Source organism: Vulpes lagopus, chromosome 14 (assembly GCF_018345385.1).
Source record: "Vulpes lagopus strain Blue_001 chromosome 14, ASM1834538v1, whole genome shotgun sequence".
Classification (NCBI taxonomy): Eukaryota; Metazoa; Chordata; class Mammalia; order Carnivora; family Canidae; genus Vulpes; species Vulpes lagopus.
This window is the reverse complement of record NC_054837.1, coordinates 22,684,906-22,707,784: the sequence shown is the minus strand read 5'-3', so window position 1 is coordinate 22,707,784 and position 22,879 is coordinate 22,684,906. Positions and strand designations below refer to the sequence as shown.

Here is a 22,879-nt window from a genome sequence, read left to right as displayed (position 1 = left end):
TCTCCAAAAGCATGACTATCTCATCATTTTTCCCAGTTTGGAAGTGGCCTGGCCCCCAGAGCATGAATTCGTCAGGGGATCACCCAACATGGGGAAGACCTCCTCACATCCTTTACATCAGGTGGGATGTCGGGTCTGAGCTCAGGTAGGATTTCTGAAGTCTTAGGTCCCCTTTCTGGGAGGGGGATGGATGTCAGGATAAGGTGGTGACCAGAAGAAAACCAAGCCTGGGCAATGTCCAGGGAGGACAGAGATGCTGTGGGCTGACCCTGGGCATCCTGGCTGCTACCCAGCTGCTCTGCTACTGCCCTGCTGGGGGACAGGTTTCCTTTTGGAGCCAAGTCAGATGGACTTTGGGAACATAAGACATACCCTCATATGGGATGGAACATAAGAACATAAGACAGAGGCTCGCTGCACTACTCTGCATGCCCGACCTGCTTCCTAGATCCTTTGTGCACAACACTTGGTCCCAAGGTGGCTGGGAAAAGCCACCAGCCCAGGAGGGAGCAAGAGGGAGGGATGGAAGGCATGGGCACTGAGCAAGCACAGACAGACCTCTCCCAGGAAAGCCACTCCAGGACTCCACACCAGGCTGGAGCTGAGAGGGTGAACCTCAACAGCTTCCCTCCTCACCTCCCCAACAGGACTTATTAAGGGTGAAAGGAGCTGGGGGTCCTTTGCAAACAAGATGCCACACATATGCCATATAATCCAACACATGTATATCAGGCACCCGCATCCATTACTGTGGTGGACAAACTTAGCTGGTGTCGATGCTAGAGCAAGAGGAGGAAAAAGGAACATTCTAGAACTTCCCAGACCTCCCAGTTCTCATGGCCCAGACTTCAGGGGGTGTCAAGGATGAAGGTGAGCTGCAAGGAGCCCCCAGAAGTCATCTTGGCCAGGAAGCCACTGTGCTTTTCGAACGGCAGGGGAGCATGGGGGCAGTGAAGCCAAAAGGGATGGTGCTCTCACAGAACAAGAGAAGGTGGCAGAAATGGGGAACCATACCCCAGAGAGACCCAGAATTCAAAGACATGCAAGACTGTTTTGTGCACTTTGGAGCTATGTGCAAAGGGACCACAGACCATGACAGGATTGGGTGGGGACCTCTGAGAGCAGAGGTTTACAAAGGAACAGCTGAGCCCCCCTCCGACCTAGGTCTTGGCCCCATGGCCTCCATGAAGTCAGAGCTCAGCTCCCCACCCACCCCATCTTTCCAGAGAGCACAGCTGGAACCCACCACCCAGGGACCGAGTCAGCCGAGGGGAGCTCCAGGACTGGAACAGCCTGGCTCTTGCTTGTCAAGGGGGATGGAAAGCAGACGATGTCGCGCACAGACACACACATGTACGCACAGACCGGTCCTGCAAGCCTGCCCACGTGGGCCTCCTGCCCTCATCTTCGTGGCCCAGGGGCTCTACGTGCAGCCTCCAGGTCTCTTCTCTACACCGCCCCTGGACCTCATGGATCAATCCCGCGTCTCCCTGGCTGGTCCCGGTAAGTCCTAGCTCAGGGGTCCCCAACCATGCCCGGGCAAAAGGGCACGGGTCTGGGGCATGGGGAAGCTGCCGAGCGGGGTCGTGCAGTGCTCCCAGGCCGGCCGGGGTCGGTACCCTCTGATGGTGAGCCTCTGGCCTCCTGAGCTGGCAGAGGGCAGAGCAGGGAAGGAGAGGTGGCTCGGGGGCTGAGGCAGCTGAGTGCTGTCCCTTTGTCCAATGGTCACAGCCTGGAGTGGGGAGAGAAAAGAGGGACAAGAGGTCACTGGATACAGCAATGGCATCTTTGGTCAATGAGAACCCTCTTGGTGGCCTAGAAGGTTTGAGATGAGCTGCTCCTGTCCTCTATAAGAAAAGGTGGAGGGCGGCTGGCTCAGTGGTTTAATGCCACCTTCAGCCCAGGGTGGGATCCTGGAGACCCGGGATCGAGTCCCACGTCAGGCTCCCTGCATGGAGCCTGCTTCTCCCTTTGCCTGTGTCTCTGCCTCTCTCTCTGTGTCTCTCATGAATAAATAAATTAAATCTTAAAAAAAAAAACAAAAAAAGAAAAAGTGGAAGGGATACCCATTATACTGAGGTCCTACTATATACTAGGTTCTGTGCCAAGTGCCACATGTACCCGATCTCATATAAACCTGAGAGCAGCCTGTGAGATAGGCACCCTTTTTACATATGAGACAATGGAAGCTCAAGAGGTTAAGTGTTTTGCCCAAGGGTGCACAGCCAGGAAGCAGCAAGGTCAGGATTTGAACCTAGAACTCTTCCCATTTGAGCAGGTAGGCTCTAGGCTAGGGATGGTTGCTAGCAGGTGGGCTGGGCTGAGGCCACGTGTTGCAGCTGAGCATGCTAGATAAGGACTAGAAATACAAGAAGAGGAGGTGAGACCGGGATCCACACCGTACACTCCTGCTAGGAGCAGAGGCTTTGCCACCCACTGTTGAGCTGGGATCTGGGCATCCATGGCAGATGTTCATGCCCACTCTCCCAGCATGGTTCTGGAAAGAATTCAGAAGGTACACAGGTAATCTTTGTACAGAAGACAGCAGAGTAGAGGCGTCAAGATCATGGATTTAGCATCCAGACCAACGTGGGTTCCAAGGCCTGCTCCCTTCCTTACTAGCTGTGTGACCTCTAGGAAGGTACTTAGCCTCTCTGTGCTTTGGTTTTCTTCTAAGTAAAATAGCAACAGTGCCTGGCTTTTAGGAGGAGCTCTGAGCAGTCAGCAAGACAATGCAGATGGAATGCTTGACAGAGTGCCTGTTACACATGTTTAATAAGTGGTACCCAGATGATGGTGATCATGCTGGTGGTTGTGGTAATGATCTAGACCAAGGACGTGCAATGGACATACAGCGCTATTTAAAAGAATTGGAAGCAGGGACTCCAACCGATACTTGTACACCACTCTTACTGCAGCATTATTCACAGCAGCCCGAGTGCAAACAAACCAAGTGTCCACCAACGGATGGAAGGACAAGCAAAACATGGTGCGTACATACGATGGAATATTAGTGGTGAAAAGGAGTAAGGTTCTCATACATGCCATGTGGATGAACCTTGCAGACACACTAAGCGAAGACCCCAGACACAAAAAGGACACATACTGTAGGATTCTCCATTATGAAATATTTAGAATAGGCAAGTTCACAGGGGCAGGATGTAGGTGAGAGGTTCCGGGGGCTGGAAGGAGGAGGGACTGGGCGTTACTGCTTAGCGGGTATGTACAGTTTCTGTTCAGAGGGGATGAAAGGTTTTGGAAATGGTGGTGGTGGTTGCACGACACTGTGAATGTGATCAATGCCACCAAATTGTGTACTTAAAAGTGGCTAAAGTGGCAAATTATATGTTATATATGTTCTACCACAATTTTTTCTAAGTAGGCTCCATGCCCAATGTGAAGCTCAAAATGGGGCTTTAATTCATGACCCTGAGATCAAGACCTGAACTGAGATCAAGAGTTGGACACTTAACTGAGCCACCCAGGCACTCCTCTACCACAATTTTAAAAAACAATAATATGCCCAAGCCCTTTGAGTTGTATGTTTTAAGCAGGAGGATTAAAAGATATGTAAACTAATAACTCAACAAGGCTATTTTTTTTAAAAAAAGAAATGCCATGGAACTCGTAAATTTTCTAGTCATATATTAAAAGGGTTTTAAAAAGGTAAACTTAATAGGATATTTTATTTAACACAATATACCCCAAACACCAGAATTTCAACATATCACTGTCCTATGTAATGGGACAAATTACTCTATGTTCTTTTTTTTTTTTTTATCCTACATCTTCAAAATCTTGGGTGGATTGTATACTCACAGGACATCTCATCTCATTGCATTTTGAGTGTTCAAGAACCACACGTGGAGAGTGGACACTATTGGGCAGCATAGGTCTGGACCCTCGCTACTCAGAGGGTGCTGTGGACCAGCAGCACCAGCATTGCCTTGGGGCTTGAAAATGCTAGATCTTGGGCCCCACCCCAGACATATACAATGGGAATCTGCAGTTCCCTAGATGTTTGGGGTGTATATTAAATTTCAAGATGAACTGCTCTGGAATGCAAGCTTGCCCCAGGCCTGCCTCCAGTTTACCATGTGCTAAGGCATACTTGGGATTCTGGAAACCCCAGCTCCTCAAGTGTGACCCACTAGAAGGGTAAACCCAAGACCCCAGAGGTAAGTTTGGAGTTTGCCACTCCTGTCCTTGCAACATGGTGGCTGCAGCTGAGACCTCCTGGTTGGTCTCCTCCACAGATTACAAAGGCCTAGATAGGACCCAGGTCCTGGGCCGAGTGTAGCTAAGCCCTCTGCCTGCTGACTTCTGAGAGGACTCCAACATTGAGCACAACACCAGAGTGGCCATCTCAAAGCCAGGTGAGCGTGACCGAGGGAACCCTAGGGGCTGATGCAGGGAGAGAAAATTTCAGGTGAGGGAATTGAGCCTCACCTGTGTTCCCAGCTTTGTCAACAACACCCCGTGTAGATGCAGTTGAGTTTCTGAATGTTTCTGGGCCATAGTTCCTCCATATGTAAAAGGAGGTTGGGTCAGTCTGGAAGGGCCAATGGAGGCATTCCGTGCACTGATTCTGAGTTACCAGTGGTGGCTAGCGAGAGGGCTGTGTGATGGTGGATGTGCCGTGGGAGATCCACCATGTCGGCCACAGGGGCAGGCGTAGGGTATCCACCAGACAGGTAATCCACAGGACTCTTCTACTTTGACACCAAGAAACAAAGACGACTTCTGTTCCCTCCAGGCTTCAATTCATAGTGTCTTTTCATATTCCCTCTCCCCGAGGGAGGGGTTATGGTGTGGCCAACAAAATAGCTGTGCCAGGCAATAAACAGAGGGCCCCAAGTGACAAAGTGGGTAGGGACAGAAGTGGGAGCTGCCCTCAGCTTTCTGTACCCTCAAGCCCACTGCCAGCTAGTCCACAAAGGAAAAGCCCTCCACACCCCCCATGACCTTCACAGGGTGGATGACCCTGGGAGGAGCAGGTGTGGGACCACATGGCCTCCTGGGAGCCTTCTGGTTCTGAAAAAGCTTCTGTGATGCTCTGTCATCCTCTGAACAAACCCTAACTCCCACCGTGCCGACATGGCCTCTGGCCCCCCGTGAGATCTCACCTGCCATGTCTCCCTCCTGGTCTCCATGGCCTGGTCACACCCACTTCCTACCTCTTGTGCCACCTCTGTATGCTCACTCCCACCTGGAGGGCTGGCTTCCTCCCAAGGGCTTCATTTTAACATGCCCTCCTCCGAGGGCCGTTCCCGGACCCGTCCCTTCTACCCAAAGCTCCCAGTCATCACTATCGCCGACTTGTTTCATTGTCTTTTCAATATGACTTCATCTGAAATGGTGACCCCTTTAAAACAGGTTTATCTGCTCATTGCACCAGCTCTGGAATGTGAGCCCTATGAGCTCAGGGACCTGATTGACTTGAGTCACCACTGCATTTGCACTCCAGGAACTGAGCCTGGCACAGGACAGGTATTCATTACACACAGATGGAGGAAAAAAGTGAGTGGATAGGAAATTTCACTCCCATTCCGCCGGACCACAGGGTCTCCAGTTCCCTGTGCCTCAGCCCATCTGCACAGAAAAATATAGAAGAGAAGGTGTCCTGCTCTCCCTCCAACCAAGGGGCTTTAAGACCCTCTGTTCAGTTAACTCCTGCCCTCTCCTCCTTGATCCCCGGGTAAAGTAGAGGCCACTGGGTGATGGCCCAAATGACACTCAGGTTTTGTAACACTGGGTACCCCTCGGACCCTGCCCAGAGCTCTGACACTCATGGGCCACCTTGCCTGCACTCCGTTAGCTGGAGAGAGTCCCCGCTTGTTAGAGCCTCCCTCCTTCCATTTTCACATTTAACCCATTCTCAGTCCTGGAAGGCCAGCAGAACACAGCTTGTCCTCCCTCCCGGCAGACAAAGGTTGCTCAAGGATACAAAACACCTGCCACGGGGGTAACACTGTACCAGGCACCCCAGTGCATGACCTGACGGCACCCTCACAGCACTCCTGCTAGAGCCGATGACCACCTTCCTTCTTTGGAGGCTGACACTGCAGCTCAGAGAGGCCAGGTAACCTGCCCAAGGCCACACAGCTATGAAGTGGTGGAGCAGAGGTTCCAAACCATATCTGTCTGACTTGGGAAGTCTGAGCTCTAAGGAAGAGATCCTGCCCTCCCTGGCTCAGCAAGCCCAAATGGTGGGGTGAGGGGCAGCTGAGGGCCTCCTGGGTCCTGTGGTGAGACGCTGACAACTACTCTGGTGTGCCTGCACACATAGCTGAGGGTTTGCACAAGCATGGACCTACATCTGCGTGCCTGTGTAAAGGCTTGTAGTGGTGAAGAGCAGGTGTGTGCGTGCATGTGTCAGGCAAAGTGTGTGCATGTACATCTGAGTCCACCTGCACGTGGGGCTTGGGTACAGTGGTGTGTGTTCCTATAACGTTCTTGTGTGGTGCATACGTACATCTGAGTGCTCTTGTGTGTACACTTGCATAGAGGTATGTTTTTAACTTAAGTTTCTGTGTCTGTGTGTATGTGTTTGTATGTGTGTGTGTACACCTGGCTGTGTCTGTGTGAGTGTACACAACCACTTGTGCCTGGAACAGCAGGGCAGCGGGTAGCAGGGACCTCTCAGCAGCCTCATCTGGGCTAGTCTGGCTCTCACCTTCTGGAGAAACCACTGAGGCTAGGCCTAGGAGGGAGGCTCCCAGAGAGACGCCCCATGCATTACCTCATGCAGAACCACTGATCTCTGTCCAAGAACAAGGATGGGGAGGGGCACAGCACCTCCAATGAGAAAGCCAGAGACACAGCAAGGAGAAGCCGAGAACCTTCCCTTCCCTGGTCATGCGACAGAGAGTTCTGGAAGCTGTGAGATGCCATGATGGGGAGAGGTTGCTGGCCCAGGGGGAAGATTTCCTGCAAGCCAGGCCTCCTGAAGGCATATACTGCTTGGTTCAGGGCATCACCTTGCACCTGATATTTAGACTCACCTGATGAAGGAATTAACCTTCATCAGGAAGGGATAGGCAAGGAGGTAGCCATGGTAGCAGCAGGGACCAAGGACAGATGGTAGACTCTAGGACCCAAATCCTAGAGTAGAGTCCCCTGGACAGAAACCTGGTAAGGGAGGGTGGTGGCAGGGGGAGGGAAGTAGGTGGATGGAAAGGAGATGGCTGACAGAGATGTTGGGGAGGGGAGCAAGAAAGGCAGGAAAGGCAGCAGGGAGAGAGACTAAAGGAGAACACCTACTCTGCAGACTTCCAGAAATGTCCAGGGTGAGAAAGGCGGCGGTTTCGCTTTGGCAGTTTCTCCAGCATGTCCATGAGCTTAGTGAATGTAGGTCTTTCTTCTTGTTCAAAGGCCCAGCAAAAGAGAAGAATGTCCTAAAAGAAGTAAAAAAGTGGTAATTTAACATAAATGGTGATGTCTTGATACTCTCTGGTGCATCTTTGGGTCTGTCCATTTGTCTATCCATTTGCTCCACTTGCATATTCCTCCATCATCCATCCATCTATCCAACCATCCCAATCATGCATTCATCCTTATCTTTTATCCATCCATCCATCCATCCATCCATCCATTGAATCATCTCGATTCATGCATTCATCCTTGTCTTTCTATGTTCTTTTTTCTTTCCATCCATTCATCTATCCTTCCATTTATTCAACTCATGAGCCCATATAGCAAACTAGGTATGTCCTATTCTAACAGGTCTAGGATACACAGATATCAGTAATGCTCCCCAAGGAGCACTTTGGCCATTTTTTTTCTCAAAAGGAGGAAGGAAAGTAAATCCTGAGGTCTCTATCCACATCTCAATATCACAAATGCTCTTCAAAGTCAAAGAGTGGAAAGTTACTTTTAATAATCACCTCACTCGAGAAAGGAAACCTAGACACAGGTAATGCTTGAAAACATACCAGATAATAACTCCTTCCCTGACTTATCTGTCTTCTGATCAAAAGACAGCACTCTTCCTGCTGTGTTTTAGAGGGTGATTATTAATTTATTCTCAGGCTTCTCTGTTTGTGTATATCTTGTTCTGAGTTGGAGTATGCCTTAAAAATGTTTTTATCTAGATGCAAATGAAATTAGAATCATTAGTATATGTAATATTTTAGTGAATATCTTTTAAAAGTAACAGAAAAAGGGATTCATTGTTTCTACTTGATGCACCAACCCATTGCTAGGGAAAATCTGGCCAAGTGCTATTGCACCCTTGAGGCGCAAACCTGAATTGCAGGCACAGTTCAGAAACTTCACCTCCTAAACTCCAAATCACTATCTGACAAGGCTATGGGCAAGCTTTTGTACCAACCTCTGGGGAAGCATTCATAGCCTTAACACACAGGAGAAAGAAGGCCCAGAACTGTGTCTACCTTTCTCCTTGTCCCCCAGAACTGGCACTGTCCCAGAACTTACCGAGATTTCTTTTCCCATGCCGATCTGGCTGAGGTTGGGTTTCATGCCTGTGCCCATTTGCCAGATTATTGCCTCTGCTGGTTGGGTCTTGAAAGGCCACTCCCTGGCATGGAGTTCATACCAAATTGTGCTGTTGGCAGATGTTGTTAAAGAGGAGTTGATGTGCTGTGTCAATTCCAACCCTGTATCCCTTCACCCACACACACTGAGCCAGACCCCTGGCTAACCCCTTCACTCTCTAGTTTCTTCCTCATGGGCCTGGTGTTTTGCTAGCTGGGATGTGCCTAAATCTTTTTTTGATGTCTTAGAGGTCATGGTTACTCCAGGATACCTTCCCTGGTACCTGAATTAAAATGAGTCAAACCTAGAACCGGAAAGTTTAATAGAATGAAGCTAGGATTTCTGACCCTATACTTGTAATTCTAGGAAACCACTGTAAGGAAATACTTAGAGATACAAAAACCACTTATAAGAATATTCTCTACAGCATTATATATAACACCAAAACAAGGAGAAATGACACTATTCTTCAACAGAAGGAATAGGTTGTATATATTATGGTAAGTTCATAAAACAAAATGGAATATGATATTATTATTGAAACATTTCAATGAAATTTTGTGACATGAAAAAATGTTTAATATGTAATTTTAAGTGAAAAAAAGCAGGACACAAGACTGTATATAAGGTGATACTCTTAAAAAATCATATATGCATGGGCAAGAGAATAAAGGGACAGCAAAATATGAACAATGGCTAACTTGGGTGACTGCATAGGATTTTTTTTATAGTTTTGTTTTCTAAATATAAACCATCCCATGGAATAGTAGGGAAAAAAGTGCTGGGGCTGTGGGTGACAGTGAGGGCCTTGGCAGATGCCATGCGGTACTCACAGGATGCTGGGGAACTGCTGAGCTGTACCATGGGACGAGGTCTCAGCTCACTGGGAACAAAATTCCCCAACTCAGGAAATATCTGAAACAATCCTAGGAAATGATCTTTCCTCTAATCTAAGATAATTTATGCAAATTTGCTTTAAAGTACATGAAGTGCTCTGTTATCTTCTTTACTGATCAGAGGACTCTGTCAAACCAGCTATTTCTAGGGCCCCCCTTCTCAGCATATTCTCTCCCCTGCCACCCTCATCCCTCTGGGCTGAGGAGTGGTGATGCTCAGGTGTTGGAGTGCTGAGTTAGATGGTCAGGAAGCTGTCACATTAAGGCGCTAGATGATGGCTGTTGTCATTGTAATAATCAGTAACGAGTTTTTACTCTGGGGTAGGTGCTCGAAGCCCTTAGCATTTATTATGATTATGGGGGAGGTATACGAAGCAGGCCTTATTTTGATGATTTGACGTCTGGGGGCCTCCCTGACCCTGGAGGGATTGCCTTTCTCTCTGGGGCCAGCCTATTCCTAGAGATAGTAAAGGACTCTCCTGTGAGTTTGCACTTCATAATGCAAACTAAGCAATCCAAAGCCCTACCCCCACCTCCAGCAGGCTTCCACTCAGGACAACCTCCCCCCTCCCCCCACCAAATTAGTCAAACTAGCCAATCTTAGCCTGCTTACCCTGCCTCATCAGTTCCTCCCAAGTAAACTACATTAAAGGCTCTTGCCTGCATTTTCTTCCCACTCCCTCTGCCTCTTGACGCTGGTGCTTCCCTGTGTGGTATGATGTGCCCCTCCTTTTGGAAACCACAAACAACAAATCATCTTTCCAATGACTCTTGCCTCCTGATCTATTGCCTATCATCATACCTGAATAAAAATAAGACCTACATTTTCAAACAGGAGGCACGATCATCATCCCCATTTTACAGAAGAGGAAACTGAGGCTCCAGAAAGTTATATATCTTACCCAGGGTCACACAGCAAATGAGAGATGCAGCCAGAAGCTGAATCCAGTTGTTCTGACTGCAGAATTGCACCACTGGCCATTATGCTACAAGAAACCCACACTCCATCCTATTCCAGAGTCCTTTGTAATTGGGGCAGTGAAGGATTTAGGGGAACGGGAGAGAACCCTATAGCTGATGGTTGGGGCCTGGGGAAGGAGGAACAGAAAGGCAAGGGCTCACGGGGGAGGGGGAAGGGAGCCCAGCAGGAGCTTTGGTGCAGGGGCTTTATAGGTGTTTTTGTGTTTAATCCTCAGAGTGGGTTTATTATGTTTAATTACGGTTGAGGACAATAGGGCTTTTTGTGGTGAAATGACTCTGAAGGTCTGATGCCAAATGCTCCAACTCTGGAGTTAGGATGTCCCAAGAGTGACTCCCAGATCTACCTCTGAATACCATAAGGCAAGTCACTGAGCCTGTTTCCTCACCTGTCATTTGGAGAAACAGCAATGGTACCTGCCACAAAAGATGCCTGTGAAGATTCCAGGAGACAGCACCCACAAAAACCTTAACACGGAGCTCAATATGCTTTTAAAAGTCCAGTTTTGTTCTAAATCATGTCTGAGCATGATGTTCCCAAGCAACAAGATGCACCTAATTGGCAGGAAACCAAGAGTGCCAGGTCCCTCGGAATTCAGCAGTGTCAGGAATAAAAGCCTCATTAAAACTTCCTTTCAAACCCAACTTCCAAGAGAAACTCACACTAAGAAAAAAATAAATTGCTAAAGATTAAAACTCCAGTGGAAAACCAATTACTTACTTTGGTACATTTGTTAATTACATTCTTTTTTCTTTTGCTAAATTTATATGAAAATATACCAACTTAATTATTGCAGTTTGATTTCAGATAACAGTATCTAACTAGATAAAGTTCTGGACATCAACTAATCAAGGCAAATGACAATGCTTAAAGGGGTCCAAATGACAGACGCTGAGAATCCTGATGTGCCAGCAAATGTACCCCCCCCACCCCTCCTCCCCAAGATTTACAGAGAAGACACAGTAGGGGTACTTTTCCATGGGAGACAGTTTCTCTACCATCTCTTGTGGTGCTAAGTCTAATTGCACACATCTGCAGGGCTGCAACTTGCCCAAACAGCTTCCCCAGCGTCGTCTCTGTTTGCAGACACCAATCTTTGCAACCACCGCAGTGGACAGGCTAAGGCAAGGATTAGCATGGCTATTTGAAGGATGGGAGCCTAGAAGTCTTCCCATAAGTACCTTCTCAGAGTGCTCTATCCCACAACTTGGGGCTGCATCCTGTTCTTCTCTACACTTGCAAAGACATCCCATTCTCTCTTATAGGTACAGTTTCTCTCTCTTTACTGAAAAGCCCTAAACTCTTTCCCAAAACTCTAGATGTTTAGATACAGCTGCCTTCTGGTTGGTTCCATTGGTCATCTCCAAGGTAGTCCAGACTCACTGTGTCAAATCTGCTCTCCTTGCCTTCCTAGCATAGGCCAGGCATCCCCTCCAGGGTCTCTACCTTGGAAATGACACTAGTCTCCACTCAGTTGCTTAAGGTAGGTATCTGGGTACCACCTGCATTCAACCCATCATCAAACCCCATCCTAGCCACCCCCTAAATGCTTATGTCCATTCCCAGGTTCCAAACCCACTGGCACTGATTTTTTTTTAAATTTTTTTTAATTTTTATTTATTTATGATAGTCACAGAGAGATAGAGAGAGAGGCAGAGACACAGGCAGAGGGAGAAGCAGGCTCCATGCACCGGGAGCCCGACGTGGGATTCGATCCCGGGTCTCCAGGATCGCGCCCTGGGCCAAAGGCAGGCGCCAAACCGCTGCGCCACCCAGGGATCCCTGGCACTGATTTAGTGGAGATGTTTATGTCCAGCATCTCCCTCTGGATTGGTCACCCAGCCTTCCAGTCTTGCCCTTCTCCTTTCCATTCTCTGAACAGCAGAGTGATTGTTCTAAAGCTCAAAATATGATCACATCACTCCTCTGCTTAATAACTATCAATGGCTCCCCAGTGCTGTGAAGATGAAGTGAAAACTCAACTCAGCCTCTTAGTCCCTGTAGGATTGACCCTGATTCCCTCTCTAGTCTCTTATATCACCACCCCAAGCTCTTTTTATCCTGATTTTCCATCTCTCAGCTCCTTCCTCTGCCCCTTCCCCCACCCCCTCCCCACATGTTCCTCCATTGTGGGCAATTTGTTTTCCATTACCTTAGGCCTCTTCACATGTTCCTTCTATCTAGACACCTCACCCTACCCTCATCTGGCCCACTTATATTCAACCTCTAACTTAGGCTCAAGAGTCACCTTCTCCAAGAAGTTCTCTCTGGTCTCCCAGGCTGGATTTAGTTCCTCCTCTACTCTCACAGTCCTGTGTTTATCCTTAGCGTAGCATTTATCATCCTCTGCTAAAACGGACTGTTTCCCTGTTGGTCTTCTACTAGATAAGATAGAGTAGGGGCCTTTGGTGGTTTAAAAATAGATCTACCAATTCTTTGATATTCCTTCTTGCAAAATCTACAGCTTCATTCAGAACCTCCCCTTGACTTAGTGACTTGTTTCTAACACACAGAATATGCTAGAAGTGAGGATTTGTAATTTCTGAGACCAGTTCATAAAGGCAATGCGGCTTCTAGGCACCATATCATGAGGTCACTGTAGCAGCCTATGAAAATGCCCTCATGGCAAGGAACCAAGGCCTCCTGGCAACAGCCGTGTGAATGTGCCACCTTGGAAGTGGATCCTCAGCCCATCAAACTTTCAGACGAGACCGCAGCCCCAGACATCCCCATGAGTGATCCTGAACCAGCTCAGAACCATTCAGCTAAGTCACCCCCCAAATTCCTGATTACGGAAAACTTGAGATAATAAATATTGCTTCAAGCCCTTAAGTTTTAGATAATTTGTTAACAGTAGGCATTCCATAGTTAACAGTAGGATTCCATTGCTTAACCAAATGAATGAATGGGTCAAGTAGCTTGTCAAAGTCCATAACAAGTTAGAAGCCAGGCATGAAGGCTTGCTAAGGTCACCCTTTCTATTACACTCCATTTGGATACCCCGAATCTCACCCAGAAACATAACCACCTCGGCCCCAGCAGATGGGGCCATCTCTTCCAAAAGTATGGAAGAAAAGCTTGGGCAATGTCCCTCTACCGGGGCTGGGGCTCTCCACAGCCAGTGTGGGCCACCTACCCGAGTGCAAAGACATCTGAATGCTTGGAGAAGGGGAGCTTGTCCTCTTCTGTGTCAGGAGACAGCTGGCGGATGATCTCTGGTGCCAGGTGGCACAGCCAGCCATTCTGGATGCGCAGCTTGTCCTCCCTCCTAGAGAAGCAAAACACAGAGTGAGCCCCATTTCACAGCCCAGGGAGGACTAATTCCCCAGTAGTGACCACAAGTCTCTGGACCCCCTTTGCTGGCTTTCTTGCATCTCCCCCAATGGGCACTGCCTGACCTTGTACTTGAGGCTGAGACCCAGTGAAAGGGGCAGAGAAGACTGATCTGGAGAGACACACTCAACACTCAAACCCTCATTGGGTCCCTCTGCCTCTGAGGCACCCCCTTCTGCATATTCATTCAACCAATACAGCTGAGCCTTCTTATTCATGGTAGTTATGTTTTATAAAGTCTCTGCAAATAGTGAATTAGCAAATAAAGAAAATTGCTCCTAGAGGAAATATGTATTCACACACACACCTCACATAAATCATAATCTTAAATCCTAAAAACAACTCATCCTAGTACATTCTATTTTCATTATTTTACAGAAGAGAAAACAAGGCTCAAAAGTGTCATATAATGTGTCTGAGGCTTCCCCATGACCATTTGCCAGAGTTGCAAAACTCTGTCCAACTGGTCCCGAGGCCAGGACTTCCTGCCCTGTACTGCATGGCCCCCCTCCCATTCCTGTCCCCTGGTCATCAGTGTATGAGATGCAGAGTATCCCCTTGTCTGACCTCAGCTGGGAACACTTACATCAGGTGATTCAAATTTTCACCACCCTATGCATGCCTGTGAATGAGAAGGTGCTGCATTGATATTGGAGGCGCAAATAGATTTGAGTAGGCAAATTCACAAATATGGAATCCATGAGCAATGAGGATTCGCTGTATTTTTGGAGAATCTACTATGCCTAAGCACCATGAACAGTGGTGCTGAAGGACACCAGTGAAGGACACCGCAAGGTCTCTGCCCTCCTGGAGCCTGTGCTTTGGGAGGGGAAGGGGATGACAAATGAATTAAATTAATAGGAAAAATACAGAGAGAGATAAGCATTATACAAAATAATTTAAACAGGGGAATGTGTTAAAGATAAGAGTGAACTCACTTTAGATAAAATGTGAGCTAAGATTGACAGGACATAAAGGACCAAGCCATATGAACAAGGAGAAGGATATTATTCTAGGCAGAAGGGGAAGTTAGGATAAAGGTGTAAGGCAAACCCTGTTTGGGGTGTTCTAGAAACCTAAAGGCAGCCAGCATCATTGGCACATATCATGCCAATCCCATGTATCTGTTAAAATGTATACAACCAATCCCTAGTTGATGGGCCTCCCTCTTTCATCAGTATAAACAATGCTGGGAAGAACATCATTTGGTAGCCACTGTGAATATATTTGCACCCACATCTATGATTATTCCTTAGGATAAATTCCTGGAAGAGGAAAGACGCTGGCTGCCTTTTTCACTATTGTAAGTACAGAGCTCTCCATCTGGGACTGGAATCTGAGCAGATCTCCCATAAGGTTTCCACTGATTCAAGATTCCCAGGAAAGGGCCAGTTAATTCAGGGAAAAGGGGCAGCTATGGGAGAGGGGGATAGATATCTCCAACCATTAGGAGTGAGATTGTGATGGTCCAGAGCCTCCAGAATATGGGGGACCTGGGGCTGCCTAGATTCTACAGTTCCCCTAGGATGGCTTCTGAGCTATGTCAGGTGTGATGCCCTACTCCCCTGATGATTATCTGAAAACCTTCTAGAGCAGCACTATCCAATAGAACTTTCCATGATGATGGAAACGTTCTCTGTCTGTGCCATCCAATATGGTGGCCACTAGCCAACACGACCCCTGAGCACTTGAAACCCAGCTAGTGCAGCTAAAGAATTAAACTTTTAATTTTATTTAATTTTAATTAAAGTTAAAACGACATAGCCTTATATGGCTGAGAGCTATTGGACAGTGCTGCTCTTGACTATTATTTACTGCAAATGGGTTTTTTCATTTACTTCTTTACATGACCATACATGGGAACTAGCACTTTTTTAGTACTAAATTAATCTTAATTAAAATTTTTCATCTTAATTAAAATTAAGATGAAATATGCTTATTCATGCCATCCCTAAAGTTATCTTGTGGACCATGTGTAGGGGAAGGATAGAACCCTGATAAGAGAGCCTCTAGGAGTTTTGGGGCTGGATAATCCTTTCTGGTGGGGGCCACATGATTATTAAACAGAATTGTGCCCTACAAATGTATTTTCATCCTGAGGACACAGAGATGAAGTTGAGCCTAGAGCCCAAAGTAAGAGCATCCTTCAAGAAGGGTGGGCCATGGCCTGAGCCAGCTAACACTCTCCAGGCATGGCCAGGCTATTGGGGGTGTATGATGAGATGCGATGCTGCTGCCCAAAGGGAGAGTGCCCCAGTTCTGATCTCTTCCTGACCGCTTCTGCTGCCTATTCTGGACTCGCTGGCTCAGTGCAGGTTTGGAATTGCAAGATAGGTCAGAAGGAGGGGTGCTGGTCCCTTCCTAACCATCAACCCAGGATGGGAGGGGACACATGCCTGGGAGGGGGCTCAATGCTAGGCCTGACCCAGACACTCCGGGATGCCCCTATCCCATAGTGATGGGCCCATCAGTGACAAACTCAAATCATCTTCATTATGGTTATTATTATGATTAATAACAGCCTGCGGGGGGCTGGCATGATGGTTCTGGCATTAAAAATGACACCTTTTCCCGACGATAGCAGAACAGCTGCATGTTGGCAATGCTGGGGACAGGCTCTAGGGAAGCCCCTGCGGTCGGTCTGGATGTTCAGGGCACGCTCCCTTCACAGGGTAACCCTCTACCCCTGTCCAGGCCCAGATCTTCCCCTGCGGGGAACCCAGCACCGTGAATGCCCTAAGTCCCCACTGAGGGCAGAGCAGGATGGCAAGCAGCCCCCGCTGAGTGTCTCACGTGTGCCAGGTTATCCATTACACTCAGTCCCACTAATCCGACAATCAGATGGATAAAATCCCTGTACTGTGGATGAGGATACAGAGCTTCAAAATACTTAAGTGACCTGCCTAAAGCTGTAGATGTACTAAGTGACTCCAGAGACTCCCAACCATAATTTTACAGCAATTCCTAGAGAAATGCCCCCCTTAGGGAGCAAACTGAAGCCCTACGTACAACTGTAGCAGGGAACATACAACAAGCACAGGAGATCCCTGATGGGGGGCTAGGCAGCCAAGAAATGTGGATTTTTGTGGGAGAGGTTGCTGAGGACTCCCTGGCCTCTCTTGACACTGCCCAGGTTTGTTTTAATGACCAGGCTGGGCAGGGGTGGGAGTGGGGGGAATGCCGGCTGGACAAGGCCAGCAGCCACTTTGCCCTTGACTTGAACTTGATTCCCGGTTGACACTGGGCCCCTGTGAATGAGGTAAAGGAAAGGATGCTCACGTCATTCCATTTCCTTTCTTCCTCTTTACCCTGAGGCTTTAGAAAACCAAGAACCAAAAGGGAGAAAATCAGAGGTCCTGCCTCCTTATCCTCCACCTTCAGGAGAATCCACTAGCCAGGAGAAAGGGAAGGTATGTGGACACACCTCCAGGAGGGAGCAATTGGATGATTTTTTTAAAAGAGCCTTGAAGTAGGTTCACAAAAGCATCTGCTGGACCTCTTTTTGGACACAAATACTTGAGTGCATAGTAATGTTGCCAACTGCTTTCTCCTCCTCTTAACCCCGGGGGGTTGGATGGATAGATGGACGGATGGATGGATAGATGGATGGATGGAGTGTATGTGTATGTGAGCATGCATGCGCGTGCATGCATGCTTGCAAATTATGTGTGTGCGCACATATGTGTACACATGCAAATTCTCTGCCAGCAAACCCACTTGTGAGTGCTGCTGGGAAGACCAGGGGAAGAAGGAATGTGGTTCAGCCTTCCTGGCTTGTTGGGTTCTGACTCGATGGACTCTCTCCACCAACCTATCCACTGATATCTTTGTTCATTTACCTACTTCTTTTTTCATCTCAGGTGCCATAGATAGTTTGGGAGACCGCACTGACTCTTTTTTTGGGTGGAGTAAAAGCTGAAGACAAACTTATGCTTTTGTTATGCTTCCTGTATCTAGATCACACAGAAGCAGCTAGATCAAGTGTTGCTGATTTTTGGAGGCTCTTAGATTTAAGATATTATACAGCTTGAATGAAATTCACTTTGGGTAGGGGGGGACCCTGGGGTGGACCTCAAAGAGATCAGTACCTCAAAGCAGCTGAAACTGAAGTAAAAGAAGAGTGTGGGGCTGCCATCCAGAGGAGACAGGTACCTCTTATAAAAGGCACGATTAGAGAAAACCGCAGGGTTTTTAAGTTTGTGTGAGTGCGCGCACGCATGCGTGCAGCTCCAAATTAAAAGTCACTGAGGGCAGACTTTCTGAATCATGGGTTGTTTATTTGGAATCAAGCTGTTTCTCATGGTCAACTCAAGGCAGCTTGCCCTCGGGTGAGTGGCTCCTGAGAATTAATTACTTAAGGATGGTTAATGATTCTCCTGGGTGACACTGGGGGAGGTATATGCAAATTAATAGTAATTTCAACAACTCGGCAGCAGCTACTCTGTGTGGTGTGCTTCCTATGCTCTGGGCACTGTGCTGGACGCCTGATTGTGTCATTTCATCCACACAATGATCCGACGAGGTAGGCATGATCACACTGTCATTTTTCTGGCAGACACAGAAACTGAAGGTCAGGGAAGTTCCATTTGTGTAACTAAAGTCACACTTATTAAGTGGCAGAGCCAAGTGGTGGGGGTGGGGCACAGGTGGGTCAGATTTTAAATCCCTTAACTGTACTCTTGCTGCACTAAAATGGATTGGCTCATAAGAAAACTCTGAGCAAGGACTCTTGGGTGATTCCAACTTCCAGGTGGGTACTCGGGGCAAAGGGTCTTCCAGCTAAATTCAAGGGCAAGGTCTTTCAGGATTCAGGAATGCTCAGTGTTCAATAATGCATGTGGGCTCAGGGGTGCCTGGGTGGCTCAGTGGTTGAGCATCTGCCTTTGGCTCAGTGTGATCCTGAGGTCCTGGGATCGAGCACTGCATCGGGCTCCCCACAGGAAGTCTGCTTCTCCCTCTGCCTGTGTCTCTGCCTCTCTTTGTCTCTCATGAATAAATAAAATCTTTGAAAAAAAAAAAAACAACGACACGCACGTGGGCTCAAAAGTACTGCTTGCAAGACAGGCTCCCAGGGAATCATGGCTTGACCTGGCATCAGCACTGTAGCATCAGCAATAGCCTACTTAGCTGCTCAGCTAAATGACCTCCGGCCCAAGACCCAGTCTAGGTCACTGGTCATTTGGGTGACTTCTCACCCCTGAGTGTCATCTGTCAAGAACTCCACTATGCCCTTCTACTGCCACTCACCTGCCAGCCTGCAGCACCCCAGAAATGCTGAAGAGCCCGAAGTCTGTGATCACCACTTTGCCATTGTCATAGAAGACATTCTTTGACTTGAGGTCCTTGTGAAGGATCCCCTTTGCGTGGAGGTAGCCCATGCCCTGCAAGAAGCAAGGAAATAGGAATTTCCAGGGAACACCTGAGTGCTCGCTGCTACTCTGGCTTGGGTTCACCCTCCTTGCCCTTCCAACAAGAGTGTCCTGGACAGCTGCAGCGCTGGGAGCCCAAACACAGAGGCTTGGAGAAGTCATGGCAAGTGGGAACAGGCAGGGTCCCCAGAACACATGTCTGCCACCACCCCCGGATGACCACCACTATTCTTACCTAGCTTGTATGCTTCCTGAAGAACAAACAAGGGAAGATGTCCCTTGTGGGGAAAAAAAAATGAAGACAAAAACGAAGAAGAGGTTCCCGGAGAAAGGAATCCCATCAACCACCTCCCCACACTTCCTCTTTTAAAAAAATAATTCCTCTGCAGGAGATTTGTTTTATATCTACTTAACTCATATCAGTGCAGCATGGATCATGAGCCAATGATCAAGATCACAGAGAGTCTAGTGGAGGTCTCACTCAAGGGTGAGTCTCTAGATTTTTGGGGTTTTGCCTTTATGAGCAGTCACATTTTATCTCTTCTAATGGCTCAGTCCTAACACTTCCAAATGGGAACTAAAAGCCCCAGTCAACTGACTAATGAGGCACCTGCCAGAAAACACAGGATGTTCCAGTTTGTTTTAATCCCAAACAACTTGCAACAATTGGATGTTTCCCCAGCAGCTGCAGAGAGAGAGAGAGATGGTTTGCACTCACAGGAATTCAAGCATCTGAGGGGTAAGGGAATCTAGCAGCACAAACTTCTCCTGGTCCCTGTACATGCCCAATTATCATGACAATGAGGCACCAGATGGAAGTCAAACATCAGGAGACCAACCCTAATGGTGACATCTGGGCAAAACTCTTCTTCACTTGCAGTGTGGTATTTATTAGGTCAAATTTAATTTTTTTAAAATCCAGACTGTTGATCTGAAGATAAACCATGCATCTCAGGAGGGAGCCCCAGACCCTGTGGTACCTTCACAATTTCTTGGGCAATCTGCCTCGTTTTGTTGACATCCAAGACGATTTTGGCATCCCTCACCACAGAATAGAGCGTCCGTCCCTTACAGAGGCTGGAAAGCAAAAGAACAAAATAAATGATTGGCAGTTGTTCCGGTGAGAGTGACCCACGGTAGTTGTTAGATGTGACAAATAAGACTGGATGTGCCCCTAGTTTGCCTATTGGATAATGAGCCTGTAACTGGACCTCAGACCTGGTTCTGGGATGCAGATCAGGGGCACGTTCTTTGGGTTCATCACCAACACCGCCCCCTCTCCCCCCGCCGGCATCATAGGATACTACAGAATCTAACCCGGGCCCAGTTCCATCTGTCCTAGGGTTGCACAGAAGGAAAGTTGCGCATAAACCAGAAACTTCTGGGGTCCTCAGACACCACTTATCACTCTGCCAGCCACTCGTCCCAGCTGCTCCCACTCTCCAGAAGCTGCTGAGGTGGGGGGACAGTGATAAAACACCAGCAGAATGGTGGCTCACATCCACCAAGTACCATTGGCCAATGATGCATTCAAGCCTTCAGACGGTGGCCTGTCAACATCAATGCTCTTCCCCCCAAACCAGATGCCTGTCTACATTCTACATAGAGGGCTTTTCAAACTTTTTCAGCCTCATTGAATTCATTTTGAGGACCAATGTTTAAGATAAATGAAAAGATGACAAAGGACATTAATGCAGTGACAGTAACACCTCCTCATTTAGTTGCCTGCATGCCCATCCGTCTGTCCTTTCTGCAGCGGGCTCAGTTCCTGGCACGCAACAACAGACACTCAGTACGTGGTCACCGAATGAGTGAGTGAATGAATGAATTCTAGATTCCCCACCTCATCCCCAGCCCTTAGCACCACGTCTGGCTTATAGTATCCAGTGTTGGCTGAAAGAGGGAGGGATGGTATTAGGAAAGTTCACGTTCCATCTTGTGTCAAAATAATGGCTTGAATTTTTCTTTTAATCTAGGAGTTAATTGCTAAAAGACTCTCAGTCCCTCCTTTAGTATTGTTTGAGCCTTTGTCACCTGCAAGACTTAGCTGAGAAAATGTGGTTGGAGCTAGAACTGTGGCAGAGAGACCTCAGTTTGGATCCCAGCTCGGCTTCTTACTGTGTGTCTTTGGATGGGTTACTTAACCCCTCTGGACCTCGGTTTCCTTAGCTATCAAAGAGAATACCTACCCTTGTAGAGTCACTGTGAGAACTGAATGAGAGAAGGCATGTGGTGGAAAGTGTAGCAAAGCAGTTAGAACCGAGGTCTAGTCAAACTCTGTGGTTTAGAATCCTGGTTTGTCATTAGTGGCTGTGTGACCCCAGGCAGATGAGTTAACCTCTTTGAGCTTCATTTTCATTATCTGTAAAAGGGGGTAAATAGTTCCTGCCTTATGAGATTGTTAAAGAGAATCACATGAAATCAGGTGTGTAAAAGTACAGGCATCTCTCCATGCTTGACGCATATTAAGTGCTCACAAAATGCGGGCTGTTAGGAGAGGTGGCAAATGATCAATAAAATGGCAAATGCATGCACATCCTTGTGCAAATATGTGCAGTATATTTATACACGCATCACATCTGTTTGTCCATCTATTATATTTCTACCTATCTACCCAGCTACGTATTCACCCATCCACCCATCCCAAATGCTACCCATGATCTTTGACTAAGATGTGTTTCTTTACTTCCTTAAGGTGAGATTCTTAGGGAAGCTGACTCCCAGGGAGTCTGATTAACCTGTCCAAGGTCACCCAGTAAGCTGGCAGGTGGCAGCAACGGTGACTCAAGGCTGTCCCCTGTTGTTGCTGTCCTAGGGTACATTTGCTGTAGCTGCTGCAGGAGATGGAGAGACAGTGGGCTGTGCAGCCAATTAAACCATATTGACATTTAAATATTGGGGATGGTGGGGACCGTGGGTGGATTCTCTCCCCTGGATACTCAGTTCTTGAACAGCCACCTACACTCATTACAGGCCAGAGCCCAGAAAATACTATCCCCATAGAGCAAATCATTGCAATAGGCTCCCGGATTCCCAGACTCTCCTTCCCAGAATAACTGCATACAAGTCGCAGGCTTCAAATATCCATCCCATCTTTCCCTGCTCACATCTTTCTCTCTAGGAGCAGCTGCGAAAACCTTTGCTTCTCTCGCTACCCTGTGGTTTCTGGGGCTGCTGGAGAAACCAACACAGACTGGTGGGATGTAAATTTGCACAATCACAGCTTGGCACAGCTACCAACGTGAAAGATACAAATAACCCACGATCAGCAATTCCTCCCCAAAGTATATAGGCAACAGGCATGCATACTCACATTCACCCACAGATACACCAGAACGTACTACCACATTAGTAACAGCCCATTCATTACAGCCCCACACCGGAGCCAATCCAAGTATTCATCACCAAAGATGGATAGATTGTGATGTGGCCATATAACAATATGTATATATTTGTACTGTATAACCATAAACTATTGCTAACGGCAAAAATCATAAATGCAACATTGAACCAGAGGAGCCAGACACACAATACTCACACTGAATGATTTCATGTATATAAAGTGCAAAAGCAGACAAAACTGATCCAAGTGCTAGAAGTCTGTGCAGTGCTGACAGTTGGGAACTGGGAGGCTTGAGAGAGAATGAGGGGGGTGGGGGGGTGCGCAGGCAATGTTCTGTTTTGATTTGGGTACCGGTACAGGAGTGTGAATTTAGTGGAAATTCAGCAGGTTGTGCTCTTAGGATCTGGACACTTTGCCAGATAGTCTTGCTTTCAACAAACAGGCAAGGATGAACAATTCACCA

General features: G+C 47.6%; 1 protein-coding gene across 1 annotated transcript in view; it reads right to left on the bottom strand.

Annotated features, from left to right (window-relative positions):
* Positions 1 to 7,259: 7,259 nt before the first annotated feature.
* KSR2 (kinase suppressor of ras 2) overlaps positions 7,260 to 22,879 on the bottom strand; it is a 400,554-nt gene continuing 384,934 nt past the window's right edge. The window contains exons 15-19 of the mRNA XM_041729093.1: positions 20,054 to 20,150; positions 18,952 to 19,085; positions 13,508 to 13,639; positions 8,437 to 8,566; positions 7,260 to 7,397 (exon numbers count right to left, since the gene is read on the bottom strand). Coding sequence (XP_041585027.1) covers positions 7,260 to 7,397; positions 8,437 to 8,566; positions 13,508 to 13,639; positions 18,952 to 19,085; positions 20,054 to 20,150 — 631 coding nt within the window. The remainder of the gene's footprint in view (positions 7,398 to 8,436; positions 8,567 to 13,507; positions 13,640 to 18,951; positions 19,086 to 20,053; positions 20,151 to 22,879) is intronic.